Raw genomic sequence first — 19,111 nt, forward strand, 5'->3', positions numbered from 1 at the left:
GTAAGTGCTAGGCTTTACAGATAGAGAATAGTCTACTTGGGAATCAAGTAGAGATGAACTTTTCAGTTATATGATATGCTGGTTAGATCAGCAGTACAGTTTAGCGTGTTTTATAGCAGGGGGCTGAAGGGAGCTAGGAATTGGCCCAAAACGACCAATGGACTACTAGTTTCTGGCTGAAACTTCACCAAATCGGACAAAGAGGCCGCTCAGTGCTTCCCACTCCCACTGGTAAGCAAAGAAACTTCCCTCCTTCCTAATAAGGCAATGGATCAGTAACAGGAACTAAAAACAAAGCCCAGGGATCAGCAACTCTGAAACTGGACTACTCTAGTTCAGTAAAGTGGGAAAACAAGAGATTTTTTGTTTTATTACAGAGATAAGGAAAAAAAACAGACAGTAAATGCTATAAATGCTGTAAATCGGCTAGCGCACTTTAGTGTGTAGCCTACAGAAACAATTTGCAACAATTAGTAACTTAAAGTGCAATAAACAGTGTAAAATGCAGAAATCACTTAAAGTAGCAGTAAAACAGGCGAAATGCAGTCGCTAGCTTAATAACAGTGGGAAAGCCACAAAAATACTTATATCTGGTAGAAAGTCACTCTTTTAGCTCTCTGCTGCTTGGATCACTCTGCAGGCCACCACGAGGATCTGTGCAGAGTTGGTACAAGCTGGAAAACACGTGTTTAGCGTGTTTTATAGCAGGGGCTGAAAGGAGCTAGGAATTGGCCCAAAACGACCAATAGACTACTAGTTTCTGGCTGAACTTCACCAATTCGGACAAAAAGGCTGCTCAGTGCTTCCCACTCCCACTGGTAAGCAAAGAAACTTCCCTCCTTCCTAATAAGGCAATGGATCAGTAACAGGAACTAAAAACAAAGCCCAGGGATCAGCAACTCTGAAACTGGACTACTCTAGTTCAGTAAGGTGGGAAAACAAGAGATTTTTTTTTTTTTTTTTTTACAGAGACAAGGAAAAAAACAGACAGTAAATGCTATAAATGCTTTTAAGTGGCTAGCACACTTGAGTGTGTTAGCCTACAGGTAAAATTAAGCAACAAATAACTTTTAAGAGTGCAAAACAGTTAATCAACACAAAAACAGTTTAAATAGAATGCAGAGCTGTATAAACAGGCTAAGATGCAGTCGCTAAGCAGTAATTATTCAAAAAGCCAGAAAAAAATACTTAAATCAGTTATAGCAAATACAGTTATAACAAATGCTCTGAAATATACTGTATATTTCCAATATGTTTGAGAAGGACAGTCAGAACACAAGAAGGTTCAGGCGAAGAAGAAAAAAAAGTTTTGTTTTACTTTTTGAAAAGGTAAAAAGGAGGAACAGAAGGCCTTATCAAATGTTCTCTCTGTATTAAGAAGAATGAGCTAATGACACTAGACTGGGAGGTGTGTCACAGTAGGGGTGGGCAACTGCAAAGCCACCAAGTATAAGAGCAAGACACCAACAGGGAGGGAGGGTGGGACAAAATAGCCTAAGACAACAAGCTATGAAAGTTTTTAAACAGAAAAGATTTCTGAAGATTCTGAATAGACAAAGTGCTTTATATATATTAAATTATAAAACAGTAATCTGTTAAAATAATCAAAAAATACTTATATTTTGTAGCTCAGTTGCGGTCAAACAACTTCTCCAGCCTGCACCAAAGACCAGAACAACAACTTTTTTACAAGAACACAAAAGAACCAGCCCCACTAGCCAAGAGATAATTACACAGAGTAAATGTTTCAGTTTATACAATAGCCTAAGACAACAAGCTATGAAAGTTTTTAAACAGAAAAAGATTTCTGAAGATTCTGAATAGACAAAGTGCTTTATATATATTAAATTATAAAAACAGTAATCTGTTAAAATAATCAAAAAATACTTATATTTTGTAGCTCAGTTGCGGTCAAACAACTTCTCCAGCCTGCACCAAAGACCAGAACAACAACTTTTTTACAAGAACACAAAAGAACCAGCCCCACTAGCCAAGAGATAATTACACAGAGTAAATGTTTCAGTTTATACAATAGCCTAAGACAACAAGCTATGAAAGTTTTAAACAGAAAAAGATTTCTGAAGATTCTGAATAGACAAAGTGCTTTATATATATTAAATTATAAAAACAGTAATCTGTTAAAATAATCAAAAATACTTATATTTTGTAGCTCAGTTGCGGTCAAACAACTTCTCCAGCCTGCACCAAAGACCAGAACAACAACTTTTTTTACAAGAACACAAAAGAACCAGCCCCACTAGCCAAGAGATAATTACACAGAGTAAATGTTTCAGTTTATACAATAGCCTAAGACAACAAGCTATGAAAGTTTTTAAACAGAAAAAGATTTCTGAAGATTCTGAATAGACAAAGTGCTTTATATATATTAAATTATAAAAACAGTAATCTGTTAAAATAATCAAAAAATACTTATATTTTGTAGCTGAGTTGCGGTCAAACAACTTCTCCAGCCTGCACCAAAGAGCAGAACAAGAACTTTTTTTTTACAAGAGCACAAAAGAACCAGCCCCACTAGCCAAGAGATAATTACACAGAGTAAATGTTTCAGTTTATACAATAGCCTAAGACAACAAGCTATGAAAGTTTTAAACAGAAAAGATTTCTGAAGATTCTGAATAGACAAAGTGCTTTATATATATTAAATTATAAAAACAGTAATCTGTTAAAATAATCAAAAATACTTATATTTTGTAGCTCAGTTATGGTCAAACAACTTCTCCAGCCTGCTCCAAAGACCAGAACAACAACTTTTTTTACAAGAACACAAAAGCACCAGCCCCCACTAGCCAAGAGATAATTACACAGAGTAAATGTTTCAGTTTATACAATAGCCTAAGACAACAAGCTATGAAAGCTTTAAACAGAAAAAGATTTCTAAAGATTCTGAATAGACAAAGTGCTTTATATATATTAAATTATAAAAACAGTAATCTGTTAAAATAATCAAAAATACTTATATTTTGTAGCTCAGTTGCGGTCAAACAACTTCTCCAGCCTGCACCAAAGACCAGAACAACAACTTTTTTTTACAAGAACACAAAAGAACCAGCCCCACTAGCCAAGAGATAATTACACAGAGTAAATGTTTCAGTTTATACAATAGCCTAAGACAACAAGCTATGAAAGTTTTTAAACAGAAAAAGATTTCTGAAGATTCTGAATAGACAAAGTGCTTTATATATATTAAATTATAAAAACAGTAATCTGTTAAAATAATCAAAAATACTTATATTTTGTAGCTCAGTTGCGGTCAAACAACTTCTCCAGCCTGCACCAAAGACCAGAACAACAACTTTTTTTTTACAAGAACACAAAAGAACCAGCCCCACTAGCCAAGAGATAATTACACAGAGTAAATGTTTCAGTTTATACAATAGCCTAAGACAACAAGCTATGAAAGTTTTTAAACAGAAAAAGATTTCTGAAGATTCTGAATAGACAAAGTGCTTTATATATATTAAATTATAAAACAGTAATCTGTTAAAATAATCAAAAAGTACTTATATTTTGGAGGACAGTTGCGGTCAAACAGCTTCTGCAGCCTGCACCAAAGGCCAGAACGAGAACTTGTTTTTTACAAGAACACAAAAGAACCAGCCCCACTAGCCAAGAGATAATTACACAGAGTAAATGTTTCAGTTTATACAATAGCCTAAGACAACAAGCTATGAAAGTTTTTAAACAGAAAAAGATTTCTGAAGATTCTGAATAGACAAAGTGCTTTATATATATTAAATTATAAAACAGTAATCTGTTAAAATAATCAAAAATACTTATATTTTGTAGCTCAGTTGCAGTCAAACAACATCTTCAGCCTGCTCCAAAGACCAGAACAACAACTTCTAGTTTACAAGAACACAAAAGAACCAGCCCCACTAGCCAAGAGATAATTACACAGAGTAAATGTTTCAGTTTATACAATAGCCTAAGACAACAAGCTATGAAAGTTTTTAAACAGAAAAAGATTTCTGAAGATTCTGAATAGACAAAGTGCTTTATATATATTAAATTATAAAAACAGTAATCTGTTAAAATAATCAAAAATACTTATATTTTGTAGCTCAGTTGCGGTCAAACAACTTCTCCAGCCTGCACCAAAGACCAGAACAACAACTTTTTTTTTACAAGAACACAAAAGAACCAGCCCCCACTAGCCAAGAGATAATTACACAGAGTAAATGTTTCAGTTTATACAATAGCCTAAGACAACAAGCTATGAAAGTTTTAAACAGAAAAAGATTTCTGAAGATTCTGAATAGACAAAGTGCTTTATATATATTAAATTATAAAAACAGTAATCTGTTAAAATAATCAAAAATACTTATATTTTGTAGCTCAGTTGCGGTCAAACAACTTCTCCAGCCTGCACCAAAGACCAGAACAACAACTTTTTTTTACAAGAACACAAAAGAACCAGCCCCCACTAGCCAAGAGATAATTACACAGAGTAAATGTTTCAGTTTATACAATAGCCTAAGACAACAAGCTATGAAAGTTTTAAACAGAAAAAGATTTCTGAAGATTCTGAATAGACAAAGTGCTTTATATATATTAAATTATAAAAACAGTAATCTGTTAAAATAATTAAAAAATACTTATATTTTGTAGCTCAGTTGCGGTCAAACAACTTCTCCAGCCTGCACCAAAGACCAGAACAACAACTTTTTTTTACAAGAACACAAAAGAACCAGCCCCCACTAGCCAAGAGATAATTACACAGAGTAAATGTTTCAGTTTATACAATAGCCTAAGACAACAAGCTGTGAAAGTTTTTAAACAGAAAAAGATTTCTGAAGATTCTGAATAGACAAAGTGCTTTATATATATTAAATTATAAAAACAGTAATCTGTTAAAATAATCAAAAATACTTATATTTTGTAGCTCAGTTGCGGTCAAACAACTTCTCCAGCCTGCACCAAAGACCAGAACAACAACTTTTTTTTACAAGAACACAAAAGAACCAGCCCCCACTAGCCAAGAGATAATTACACAGAGTAAATGTTTCAGTTTATACAATAGCCTAAGACAACAAGCTATGAAAGTTTTTAAACAGAAAAAGATTTCTGAAGATTCTGAATAGACAAAGTGCTTTATATATATTAAATTATAAAACAGTAATCTGTTAAAATAATCAAAAATACTTATATTTTGTAGCTCAGTTGCGGTCAAACAACTTCTCCAGCCTGCACCAAAGACCAGAACAACAACTTTTTTTTACAAGAACACAAAAGAACCAGCCCCCACTAGCCAAGAGATAATTACACAGAGTAAATGTTTCAGTTTATACAATAGCCTAAGACAACAAGCTATGAAAGTTTTTAAACAGAAAAAGATTTCTGAAGATTCTGAATAGACAAAGTGCTTTATATATATTAAATTATAAAACAGTAATCTGTTAAAATAATCAAAAAATACTTATATTTTGTAGCTCAGCTGCGGTCAAACAACTTCTCCAGCCTGCACCAAAGACCAGAACAACAACTTTTTTTACAAGAACACAAAAGAACCAGCCCCCACTAGCCAAGAGATAATTACACAGAGTAAATGTTTCAGTTTATACAATAGCCTAAGACAACAAGCTATGAAAGTTTTTAAACAGAAAAAGATTTCTGAAGATTCTGAATAGACAAAGTGCTTTATATATATTAAATTATAAAACAGTAATCTGTTAAAATAATCAAAAATACTTATATTTTGTAGCTCAGTTGCGGTCAAACAACTTCTCCAGCCTGCACCAAAGACCAGAACAACAACTTTTTTACAAGAACACAAAAGAACCAGCCCCACTAGCCAAGAGATAATTACACAGAGTAAATGTTTCAGTTTATACAATAGCCTAAGACAACAAGCTATGAAAGTTTTTAAACAGAAAAAGATTTCTGAAGATTCTGAATAGACAAAGTGCTTTATATATATTAAATTATAAAAACAGTAATCTGTTAAAATAATCAAAAATACTTATATTTTGTAGCTCAGTTGCGGTCAAACAACTTCTCCAGCCTGCACCAAAGACCAGAACAACAACTTTTTTTACAAGAACACAAAAGAACCAGCCCCCACTAGCCAAGAGATAATTACACAGAGTAAATGTTTCAGTTTATACAATAGCCTAAGACAACAAGCTATGAAAGTTTTTAAACAGAAAAAGATTTCTGAAGATTCTGAATAGACAAAGTGCTTTATATATATTAAATTATAAAAACAGTAATCTGTTAAAATAATCAAAAATACTTATATTTTGTAGCTCAGTTGCGGTCAAACAACTTCTCCAGCCTGCACCAAAGACCAGAACAACAACTTTTTTACAAGAACACAAAAGAACCAGCCCCCACTAGCCAAGAGATAATTACACAGAGTAAATGTTTCAGTTTATACAATAGCCTAAGACAACAAGCTATGAAAGTTTTTAAACAGAAAAGATTTCTGAAGATTCTGAATAGACAAAGTGCTTTATATATATTAAATTATAAAACAGTAATCTGTTAAAATAATCAAAAAATACTTATATTTTGTAGCTCAGTTGCGGTCAAACAGCTTCTCCAGCCTGCACCAAAGACCAGAACAACAACTTTTTTACAAGAACACAAAAGACCCAGCCCCACTAGCCAAGAGATAATTACACAGAGTAAATGTTTCAGTTTATACAATAGCCTAAGACAACAAGCTATGAAAGTTTTTAAACAGAAAAAGATTTCTGAAGATTCTGAATAGACAAAGTGCTTTATGTATATTAAATTATAAAAACAGTAATCTGTTAAAATAATCAAAAAATACTTATATTTTGTAGCTCAGTTGCGGTCAAACAACTTCTCCAGCCTGCTCCAAAGACCAGAACAACAACTTTTTTTTACAAGAACACAAAAGAACCAGCCCCCACTAGCCAAGAGATAATTACACAGAGTAAATGTTTCAGTTTATACAATAGCCTAAGACAACAAGCTATGAAAGTTTTTAAACAGAAAAAGATTTCTGAAGATTCTGAATAGACAAAGTGCTTTATATATATTAAATTATAAAACAGTAATCTGTTAAAATAATCAAAAAATACTTATATTTTGTAGCTCAGTTGCGGTCAAACAACTTCTCCAGCCTGCACCAAAGACCAGAACAACAACTTTTTTTTACAAGAACACAAAAGAACCAGCCCCCACTAGCCAAGAGATAATTACACAGAGTAAATGTTTCAGTTTATACAATAGCCTAAGACAACAAGCTATGAAAGTTTTAAACAGAAAAAGATTTCTGAAGATTCTGAATAGACAAAGTGCTTTATATATATTAAATTATAAAAACAGTAATCTGTTAAAATAATCAAAAATACTTATATTTTGTAGCTCAGTTGCGGTCAAACAACTTCTCCAGCCTGCACCAAAGACCAGAACAACAACTTTTTTTTACAAGAACACAAAAGAACCAGCCCCCACTAGCCAAGAGATAATTACACAGAGTAAATGTTTCAGTTTATACAATAGCCTAAGACAACAAGCTATGAAAGTTTTTAAACAGAAAAAGATTTCTGAAGATTCTGAATAGACAAAGTGCTTTATATATATTAAATTATAAAAACAGTAATCTGTTAAAATAATCAAAAATACTTATATTTTGTAGCTCAGTTGCGGTCAAACAACTTCTCCAGCCTGCACCAAAGACCAGAACAACAACTTTTTTTACAAGAACACAAAAGAACCAGCCCCCACTAGCCAAGAGATAATTACACAGAGTAAATGTTTCAGTTTATACAATAGCCTAAGACAACAAGCTATGAAAGTTTTAAACAGAAAAAGATTTCTGAAGATTCTGAATAGACAAAGTGCTTTATATATATTAAATTATAAAAACAGTAATCTGTTAAAATAATCAAAAATACTTATATTTTGTAGCTCAGTTGCGGTCAAACAACTTCTCCAGCCTGCACCAAAGACCAGAACAACAACTTTTTTTTACAAGAACACAAAAGAACCAGCCCCCACTAGCCAAGAGATAATTACACAGAGTAAATGTTTCAGTTTATACAATAGCCTAAGACAACAAGCTATGAAAGTTTTTAAACAGAAAAAGATTTCTGAAGATTCTGAATAGACAAAGTGCTTTATATATATTAAATTATAAAAACAGTAGTCTGTTAAAATAATCAAAAAATACTTATATTTTGTAGCTCAGTTGCGGTCAAACAACTTCTCCAGCCTGCACCAAAGACAAGAACAACAACTTTTTTTTACAAGAACACAAAAGAACCAGCCCCCACTAGCCAAGAGATAATTACACAGAGTAAATGTTTCAGTTTATACAATAGCCTAAGACAACAAGCTATGAAAGTTTTTAAACAGAAAAAGATTTCTGAAGATTCTGAATAGACAAAGTGCTTTATATATATTAAATTATAAAAACAGTAATCTGTTAAAATAATCAAAAATACTTATATTTTGTAGCTCAGTTGCGGTCAAACAACTTCTCCAGCCTGCACCAAAGACCAGAACAACAACTTTTTTTTACAAGAACACAAAAGAACCAGCCCCACTAGCCAAGAGATAATTACACAGAGTAAATGTTTCAGTTTATACAATAGCCTAAGACAACAAGCTATGAAAGTTTTAAACAGAAAAAGATTTCTGAAGATTCTGAATAGACAAAGTGCTTTATATATATTAAATTATAAAACAGTAATCTGTTAAAATAATCAAAAATACTTATATTTTGTAGCTCAGTTGCGGTCAAACAACTTCTCCAGCCTGCACCAAAGACCAGAACAACAACTTTTTTTACAAGAACACAAAAGAACCAGCCCCACTAGCCAAGAGATAATTACACAGAGTAAATATTTCAGTTTATACAATAGCCTAAGACAACAAGCTATGAAAGTTTTTAAACAGAAAAAGATTTCTGAAGATTCTGAATAGACAAAGTGCTTTATATATATTAAATTATAAAAACAGTAATCTGTTAAAATAATCAAAAATACTTATATTTTGTAGCTCAGTTCGGTCAAACAACTTCTCCAGCCTGCACCAAAGACCAGAACAACAACTTTTTTTACAAGAACACAAAAGAACCAGCCCCACTAGCCAAGAGATAATTACACAGAGTAAATGTTTCAGTTTATACAATAGCCTAAGACAACAAGCTATGAAAGTTTTAAACAGAAAAAGATTTCTGAAGATTCTGAATAGACAAAGTGCTTTATATATATTAAATTATAAAACAGTAATCTGTTAAAATAATCAAAAATACTTATATTTTGTAGCTCAGTTGCGGTCAAACAACTTCTCCAGCCTGCACCAAAGACCAGAACAACAACTTTTTTACAAGAACACAAAAGAACCAGCCCCACTAGCCAAGAGATAATTACACAGAGTAAATGTTTCAGTTTATACAATAGCCTAAGACAACAAGCTATGAAAGTTTTAAACAGAAAAAGATTTCTGAAGATTCTGAATAGACAAAGTGCTTTATATATATTAAATTATAAAAACAGTAATCTGTTAAAATAATCAAAAATACTTATATTTTGTAGCTCAGTTGCGGTCAAACAACTTCTCCAGCCTGCACCAAAGACCAGAACAACAACTTTTTTACAAGAACACAAAAGAACCAGCCCCCACTAGCCAAGAGATAATTACACAGAGTAAATGTTTCAGTTTATACAATAGCCTAAGACAACAAGCTATGAAAGTTTTTAAACAGAAAAAGATTTCTGAAGATTCTGAATAGACAAAGTGCTTTATATATATTAAATTATAAAAACAGTAATCTGTTAAAATAATCAAAAAATACTTATATTTTGTAGCTCAGTTGCGGTCAAGCAACTTCTCCAGCCTGCACCAAAGTGTCTGAAGGGTTGCAATTATTGATGTCAGAGAACATTTTCCAATAATTATCTGGGTATATATCCAAATCTGATTTTATTACTTTGTATGTGTGCAATAGGCTCGTTTTAATTGAATTGTTCTGCTGAGTAAAAACAATCAAATATTGTATATGTTTGGGAATTAAACCTTTATATGAATAAGGAATTAAGTCAAGTTTATCTTCAATATATTTTCTAGCTTCTTGTAAATCAAGTCATAGTATTGAGTCAAAGTGATTCTCTTCCATAAGAGTATTAATAAATTTTAATTCATTGCTGTTCAACATTTGATGCCAAGAGATCAGATGATTGTGTTTAAATAATGACATTTTATAATAATTTGTAGAGAAAATGATCCCCTGTATATGTGCTATGGGGTAAACAAGGAACATCAAACTTTCATATAATTTAAATCTTAGGATAAATTGTTTAAAGGATTTTAAGATTAGTATTATATAATTGGATTTAAAGTTTCATGTGGGACAGTAGGAAAATAATTATTTCAGTCTCCAGATGAATGAGTTATTTACTACGTTTTGCATATAGGTATCGTTATTATTATATATGTTTTGAGATAAAGTTGGAATATTCTCTTTCCATTTTGTTGAGTATTTGCCATCTATGAGATATGAAATTGTTTTAATTACTGAAGAGATTGAATAAATTTCTAGGTTTGGTAGTGCTATTCCTCCATTTTTCCAACTGTACATATGATATGACAATGCTATCCTTGGTTTAATTGGATACCAAAGGAAGTTTTTAAACATAGAATTAAACTTTTTAATTATTGAAAATGTAGGAGGTATAAAACTAGATTGAATTATGTATACAGTTTTAGGCAGTAATACCATCTTTATAAGTAATAATGTATCTTCCATTGATAATTTTATTTTAAACCATTTATTTATTAAATTATCTATTGCTGTTATACTTTTATTGAAATTTATTTTTAGAGTTTATTTTATGTTGTTATGTTATTTGTTAAGATTGTGCTACGTATTTTTCAAATTTATTTTGTATATTGTATTTTTTTTGGACCAACTAACAGAATTTGTGTTTTATTATGGTTGAATTTCAGACCTGAGTTAGCAGGATTATCTTGTAAGCATTTGAAGGTGAAATAAAGCATGAAAGGGGTTAACAGTCATGTGTTACAAATACCGACCTTCCACATTAAACATGTAAGCTCAGTTTAACTATTTGGAATATTTTGTATGAGTTGCAGCTTTTAAATGGTTTCAGTGTCAGCAGTGTTTAAAGCGGAATTATAAAATATAAAGTGTGACACACTTGATAGATTCCTACACAGAAATAGTTGATGATTTATTGACTAGTTATTATAATGCATACGTTTTAAATATAAAATATTGGGGAAACATCTTCTGGAAGACATAGATGAAATCAGCAAGTAAAAGTGTTACTTTTTTTCCTAGGTTTAATCAATGTGTCTACACAAGCCAGTAAGTAACAAATTTTTGAGCTGTTTGCTTTTCGCTGTTGCCAGTTGAAATGCTATTACATTAATGTGTACTAAGCCGACTGTTTTCACATGTTTTTGGAATAGAGGGTACTGAATACTTAACAATGCTACTTTCTGTTTTCTCGCACTGATGGAATCAGTGGACATTTGGTTATTGTTGCCTACATTTTGAAAACATTAGGCTAGTTTTCTACTAACTGCTTTATATTACCGGCTATTACCTTATAAGGACACAGACTTTTAAACAGTTGTATACGATGACTATTATTATGTTTTTCTTTTTCTTACTTAATGTTTCAGTAGGGTTATGTAAATCAGTTCTTTTAGATACTAAATAGAAAGAATATGGATGCTTTTCAATGCCTTCTCTACTGGAGTCCTTTATATTCAAAGGCATCAAAATGCTAAAAATCAAATGAAGCATGCCCAGTTACTCTCCTCTCTTTAAACAGGAAACACAGTGTTCATTGAGGAAATTTTACTTTATTGTTACACAATTGCTTAACTAGATTCAAGAACTGACTGTACTGGGATTGAGGGCTAACAGTTACAGGCAAGAAGAATCTGAGGGTATTGCTACTCAATGCTAGAAGTCTAAACCTCAAAATGCACTCTATCGAGGCACTCCTTAAAATGGAGAACATCGTCATCTGTGCAGTGACAGAGACCTGGTTCATGGCTCCAGAGAGTACCCCTGCATTACCAGGCTATAATTCATACCACACCTTTCGGCCACCTAACCTGGACCGAAACACTAAAGGCAGAGGCATGTCCATATTCATTAAGGATATCCACACCTCCAGGCTAGTTGCTCAGCATAATGCATCCAAGATTATCCAAGTGCAACTAACTCTGGGCAAGACCGCAATCCAAATTGTAGCTTGCTACATATCCCCCACCATGCCCCAGGATTCCCACTCCTCATTTCTTAATACACTGGAAAATATTAGAGTACAACCTAACACCCTAATAATGGGTGATTTCAACTACCCTTCCATTAACTGGGAAAACTACTCATGTACCAACTCTTGTGCTCAACGTTTTCTGGAATTCATAAATTCCAATGCCATGGATCAGCTTATCCACATCCCCACCAGGGGCAGCAATATCATAGACCTGGTTATTACCAACATGGGCAACCGGTGCTTCACACCAGAGGTCAATTCCTCATTGGTCAGATCCGACCATAAGCTAATCACCCTAGACATCCACATCCCTCCCTCACCCCCCCCCATTAGGGAAACCACAGTAAATAATTTCTCCAAAGCCAACTTCACGCTTCTTAAGACAGAAGTGGCAAACTTCATGACACCCAATAGAGGTATGACTGCTGAATCCTACACAAATGGACTTTATAAGCACTTACATGAGTGCATGGATCGTGCAATCCCTAACAGAACCAAGATGCTATCCTCCAAAAAAAGGAAGCCAATCTGGTGGTCCCCTGCCATAAACAAACTCTACAACAGAAGAAAGAAAGAAAGAAACTGTTGCAAAAAAGAGTAAAATTAGATGATTGGAGAAACTCCCTGGTCAGCTTCAGTAAGAAGCTGAGATTCTTCATAAAATCCTCCAAAGCTAGTTATGAAAACAAAATTGCCACTGACTCTAAAGACAACCACAAAGCATTCTATAGCTATGTCAAGAATATCAATGGCAACACTCAGATCTGCTCTGAGTTGCAGCATAATGGCACTAAACATACAGAACCAACGGATATTGCCAACATCCTGGCAGATAGGTTCAGTGCTAACTTTACCCCTCTGTCATCCCCTAAAGGGCCCATCTCTATACCAGAAGAATGCAAAGTTCCTGTAATCATGGCTGCACAGGTAAAAAACACACTATCCAAAGCCAAGAACACAGCATCCATGGGACCTGACGTCATCCCAGGCTGTGTTCTACATGAACTACAGAACGAACTGGCACCCTACCTAAGTACCATGTTTAATCATAGCCTCACCTCAGGCTATGTACCCACTGAATGGTGCACAGCAACAGTTATCCCACTCCACAAAGGGGGAGCCACTACAGACCCCAGAAACTACCACCCCATTAGCCTAATGAGCCTGGTCTGCAAGGCTATGGAGCGTATCATCATGGAACTTATAAACAATGACATTGGTAATCTCCAAACTCAGGACCCCACCCAGTTCAGGTTTGTAAAAGGCAGACCATGTCTCCTAAACCTGATAGACTTCTTTGAAGCAGTCACCAAAGCCGTAGATGAGGGTAAGGTGGTTCACACAACCTATCTATATCTTGCCAAGGCTTTTGACACCATCCCCCTCTCTGGAATTATAGATAAACTCACTAAACTAGGTATAAATCCCTGTGTCACAAGATGGGTTTCAACTGGCTCACTGACAGAACCCACACTTTGAAAGTAGCAGACTCCAAATCCAGCTTCAGACCAGTGACAAGTGGAGTAACACAGGGTTCACTCCTGGGTCCTCTCCTGTTTGGTATCTACTTCTCTGAAGTACAGGCCAACACAGAAGGTCTTTGGCTAACGAAGTTTGCAGATGACTGCAAACTAGGAGCCATAATCAAAATCCAAAAGATGTGGACATCCTACAAATGAGCCTTGCTGAGACAGATGCCTGGTGTCAAAGCCATGGCCTCAAGCTCAATGCCAAAAAGTGCATTGTCATTCTTTTTGGTAAAAACTCAGTACCCATGAACTACCACATAGGTGGTAGTATACTTAACACTGAAAATGTGATAAGAGACCTTGGGACACAGGTGGATAGTAGTCTCTCCTTTGATAATCACATCACCACAGTAGTCAGGAAATCCTTCTATGTAGCACACCTTATCACAAAATGTTTCTCATCCAGGAAAAAAGAGGTCATTGTTCCCCTCTACTCATCACTCATTAGACGCATTATAGAGTACAATGCCCCTTTTGGTATGTACCTCACAAGACATCTACAACACCTGGAAAGGCCACAGAAATACCTCACAAAGAGGATTACTGGCCTCAAAGAGATGCCCTATGCAGACTGTCTCAAAAAACTGCAGCTTTACTCTGTTGCATATCGCCTACTCAGAGGCGATCTCTGCCTAACACACAAAGCTATGTCAAACCCAGAGCTTTTAGACATGCTCCACTTAAAGAAATCCCAATCCCTATGAGCTACACGCTCTAGGGACCTAAACCTCATCACCACAATAAACAGAACATGCTGGAGGGATAGATTCTTGTCCCAGAGACTTCCCATACTCTGGAACAAACTACCTATCTATATCAAACAAAGTTCCTCATTAGTACTGTTCAAGAAAAATCTTTATGATTGGATGGGAGATAGGAAATTCACCCCGGGGATCACTTCTGTGGCTCTGCTCGACAGTGGCACAGGAAAATAATTTTCTTGGGTGGCAAAAGCCAGGGTACCTTTGGCTAGGCTTATATAGGCCCTAGGACCAATAGCCTAGTACCTACCTATGAACCTAAGAACCAGTCCATAATTGTGTCAAATGATTCAAGAGCCTTTTTATAAAGCTACAGTTATCTCTCTCCACAAGATGGGATCTACCTTGGATCCCAGGAACTGCCACACCATCAGTCTGACAAGCCTGATCTGCAAGGCCATGGAACATATTATCATGGAACTTATAAACAAAGACATTGACAACCTTCAAACACTGGACCCCATGCAGTTTGGGTTTGTGAAGGGCCAATCTTGTCTCCTGAACCTGATTGACTTCTTTGAATCAGTGTCCAGAGCCGTGGACAAGGGTAAGGTGGTCTGCACAGCCTATCTGGAACTCACCAAGGCCTTTGACACCACCCCCCACTCTGGAATCATAGATAAACTTACTAAGCTGGGCATTAATCCCTACATCACTCGATGGGCTACCAACTGGCTTACTGACAGAACCCACACTGTAAAAGTAGCTGACTCCAACTCTAGCTCCAGACAAGTGACAAGTGGAGTACCTCAGGGTTCAGCACTGGGACCACTCTTGTTTGGCATCTACTTCTCTGAAGTGCAGGCCAACACTAAGGGACTCATGTGATCACAGCTACTGAGAAGAAGCTGACAATGCAGAAATCTAGCTGAACAGTTATGGAAAGAATTTTGTGGCTGACATATGGTGTGTAATAGGTAAGTTATGTAATGGTGTTAGTGAAACAATATGCATGCCATTATGGCAGGTTAGGAGAAACTCAAAGTACTAACTGGCTTGCTTTGCACTGAAAGCAGATCTTGGTGTGATCATGGGATTACAGGATCATAGAAGGTTACTAGGCTAATGGCCTTGGGGCCCTTACAAGCCTAGCCAAGAGTTTATCCCCAGAAAAGAAACCTCAATTAGAAACTGTCACCCCTGTCAATGAGAGACACAGGTGGAACCCCTGGGATAAATTTGTGGTTTTCCATCCACTCATCAAGATTGCACTTGAAGAGGATCAGTAACGTGCTTTGACGTGTATGGGGAATCTATTCATAGGATTATAGGATCATAGGGGATCATAGGAGGATACTAGGCTATTGGTGCTGAGGCCCTTATAACCCTAGGCAAGAGTTTAGCCCATGTTTAGACAAATCAGCACATGATGACCCTGTCCAGCAGGGACATGTGTGGAATCCCAGGGGTATATTTTCTGTTTCCCATCCAGTTTTCCAGATTGCGCTTAAAAAGGGGTAAAGAGGTACTCTGCTTGATCTGGAGAGGGAGTCTATTCCATAGATGGGGGAGTCTCTGGAACACAAATCTGTCCTGCCACCACGTCTTGTTGATGTCACAGTCCAGGGTGAGGCCACACATGTGCATTATTTGAGTGGTGCTTGATTTGTGGATATGCAGCAGTCCCATCAACGTGGGGTTCATGATCACCTTGTATGCCCAACAGAGGTCACCACTGAGGAGTCTGTATGAAACTGAGTAGAGGGATAGGGCTTTTAGCCTATCTGTGTATGGTAGATGTTTGAGGCCCTGAATTCTCCTGGTGTGGAACCTCTGTGGTCTCTCCAGCTGTTGCATGTGCTTTGCCAGGTACATGCCAAAAGGGGCTTTGTACTCAATGATGAGGGAAGAATACAGGGATGTTATGACCTCCTTGTCCCAGGATGGGATGCCCTTACTTATGAGGTGGGCCATGTAGAAGGCTTTCCGTACAATGGAAGCAACATGGTGGTCAACCGTCAGGTTGCTTTCAACAGGGTCTACTTCACTATGTAGGGGGAGATTTCCATTTACCTCAATGTAGTGCGGTCTCGGAGTTGTAATATTTAAGTAGGGGGGTGTGGGGTGCAGGGGGGCTTGCCCCCCTGCCTACGCTAGTTAGTTTTTATTTTTGTTTGCTTTTTGTTTTTTAAGCGTTATTCAATGTTTTACTACATCGATCACTAGAGGTTGACCTTTAGTGATTCGATGTAGTAAGATTTCGATAACGTGATATAGACGCTATCAACATGGGTGCCCAAATCTCTCCAGACTGATTGCATACTTAGGACATTGTTATTAATGTGATTATTTGTGGGGACATCACAAAGGGGATTATGATGCATTTTTTGGTATTCAACTTAAGGCCACGTTTCTGGCACCACACAATCAAATGACAGCAACTGCCAAAGGTGTCCCAAAGTGGTACAACAAAGTAGGAAAATCTTCAAGGTACAGTACCATGAGCTTGCACTGTGTCAACAGCAATAAAAACTCTTTATTTGAAGAAAAACAATAAAAGTGTTAAAAACACATGAAATTTCCAGCTGAGATAAGCACTTCCGGCTTCTTAAGCCTTCTTCAGATCATAAATAACAAGTGCTGGATAAAAACATATATATTGTGTTGCAGCCAATCCAGTGGCTTAAAAATATTTTTTTATCCTATCAGAGTGCACCTCTTCACTCTTAGTCCTTGGTCAGAAACAGACTCTGCACAGGATCTAGCTTCCAATCAAAATCCTTTGCTGCTGCTGCAGTGTCCTCAATCAGGAACATACACTCTCTGTTCTTTACATCTCTGCACTCATAGAAGGTAAACACCCTGCAGTGTATAAGTACCAATCAAATTGTTTAAGTATTGTTTCCTTCCAATCACTGGTACAACCTATTAGAATACTGTTACCAAGCCTTCAGCCAGTCCTGTAAACACTACCATTTTTTCATTGTTCATAACAACTTTTTCATTACTAACCATGCTGTACAAAATTGACAATGTAAACATAATAAAGTGGTTTAACCACTTTTTAACTTAGTTTTAATATTTTTATTTTTATTATTCATGTTTATTTATGCTTCATCTATATATTGCCATCTAATAGCAAAAACTTCCTAGTGAACAAAAAAAAAAAAATTAAAAGACCCACGTTAAGCAAAACGTCGTAATTGCTTCATACAAGGAACAAAAGCCTTACAAAAAGGTTCTCATCCTGGTAATAAAAGCCTGTTGATAGAGAATGTCCACCAGATAAGTTTGTGTTTCCTTGAGCAGCAGGTTTTATAGGTTCATAGGCTGGAACTAGGCTATTGGCCCTTGGGCCTATACAAGCCTAGCCATAACAATTTCCTGGCTATTTCTTCCCACAATATTTACTTCCTTGGAACCCTGTCTATCAGGGTGACTGATGTGATCCCCAGGGTGAATTTTCTATCTCCCATGCTATCATAAAGGTTCCTTTTGAAGAGGGCCAAAGATGGGCAGTCTATTCCAGAGTCTGGGAGTCTCTGGGTCAGGAACTTATCCCTCCAGCATGTTTTCTTCATTGTGATGACAAGGTTTAGATCCCTGGAGCATGTGTCTCTGAAGGATTGGAATTTCTTTACGTGTAGCATGTCCAACAGCTCTGGGTTTGATATGGCCTTGTATGTTAAGCAGAGATTGCCTCTAAGTAGATGATAGGTGACAGAGTATAGCTTGAGTTTATTTTAGATGGTTAGCATAGGACATCTGCTTTAGGCTTGTGATTCTTTTAGTGAGGTATTTCTGCAGCCTTTCCAGTTGTTGCAGATGTCTTGAGAGGTACATACCAAATGGGGCATTGTACTCTATAATGGGTCTAATGAGAGATGAGTACAGTGGGACAATGACCTCCTTTTTTCTGAATGAAAAGCCCTTAGTGATGAGGTGTGCCATATAGAAGGATTTCCTGACTGTTGTGGTGATGTGGTTATCGAAGGTGAGACCACTGTCCACCTGTGTCCCTAAGTCTCTTATCACACTTTCAGTGTTTAGTGTACTGCCAGCTATGTGGTAATTCATGGGTATATGTTTTTTTCCCAAAGGGGATAACTATACATTTCTTGGCTTTGGGCTTGAGCCCATGACTCTGGCAGCAAGCATCTGTTTCTGTAAGGCACTTTTGTAGAATATCCATATAATTTGGGGATTCAGTAATGGCTCTCAGTTTGCAGTCATCGGCAAACTTTGTTAGCCTGAGTCCCTTAGTGTTGGCCTGCACTTCAGAGAAGTAGATGCCAAACAAGAGTGGTCTCAGTGCTGAACCCTGAGGTACTCCACTTGTCAGGAGCTGGATTTGGAGTCAGTTACTTTTACAGTATGGGTTCTGTCAGTAAACCAGTTTGTAACTCATTAAGTGATGTAGGGATTAATGCCCAGTGATTCCAGAGTGGGGATGGTGTCAAAGGTCTTGGCGAGGTCCAGATAGGCTGTGCAGACCACCTTACCCTTGTCCACGGCTCTGGAGACTGATTCAAAGAAGTCTGTCAGGTTCAGGAGACAAGATCGGCCCTCTCAAACTCAAACTGCATGGAGTCCAGTGTCTGAAGGTTGTCAATGTCTTTGTTTATAAGTT

At 36.2% G+C, this 19,111-nt stretch overlaps 1 protein-coding gene across 2 annotated transcripts in view; it reads left to right on the forward strand.

The window, feature by feature from the left end:
• LOC122808951 overlaps window positions 1–19,111 on the forward strand; it is a 787,628-nt gene that overhangs the window by 336,332 nt on the left and 432,185 nt on the right. For both annotated transcript variants that reach the window (XM_044080112.1, XM_044080121.1), the window contains exon 2: window positions 11,300–11,326. In XM_044080112.1, the coding sequence (XP_043936047.1) occupies window positions 11,300–11,326 (27 nt within the window). The remainder of the gene's footprint in view (window positions 1–11,299; window positions 11,327–19,111) is intronic.

The sequence above is a fragment of the Protopterus annectens genome, chromosome 1.part1 (assembly GCF_019279795.1).
Source record: "Protopterus annectens isolate FY-2018-M chromosome 1.part1, PAN1.0, whole genome shotgun sequence".
NCBI lineage: Eukaryota > Metazoa > Chordata > Ceratodontiformes > Protopteridae > Protopterus > Protopterus annectens.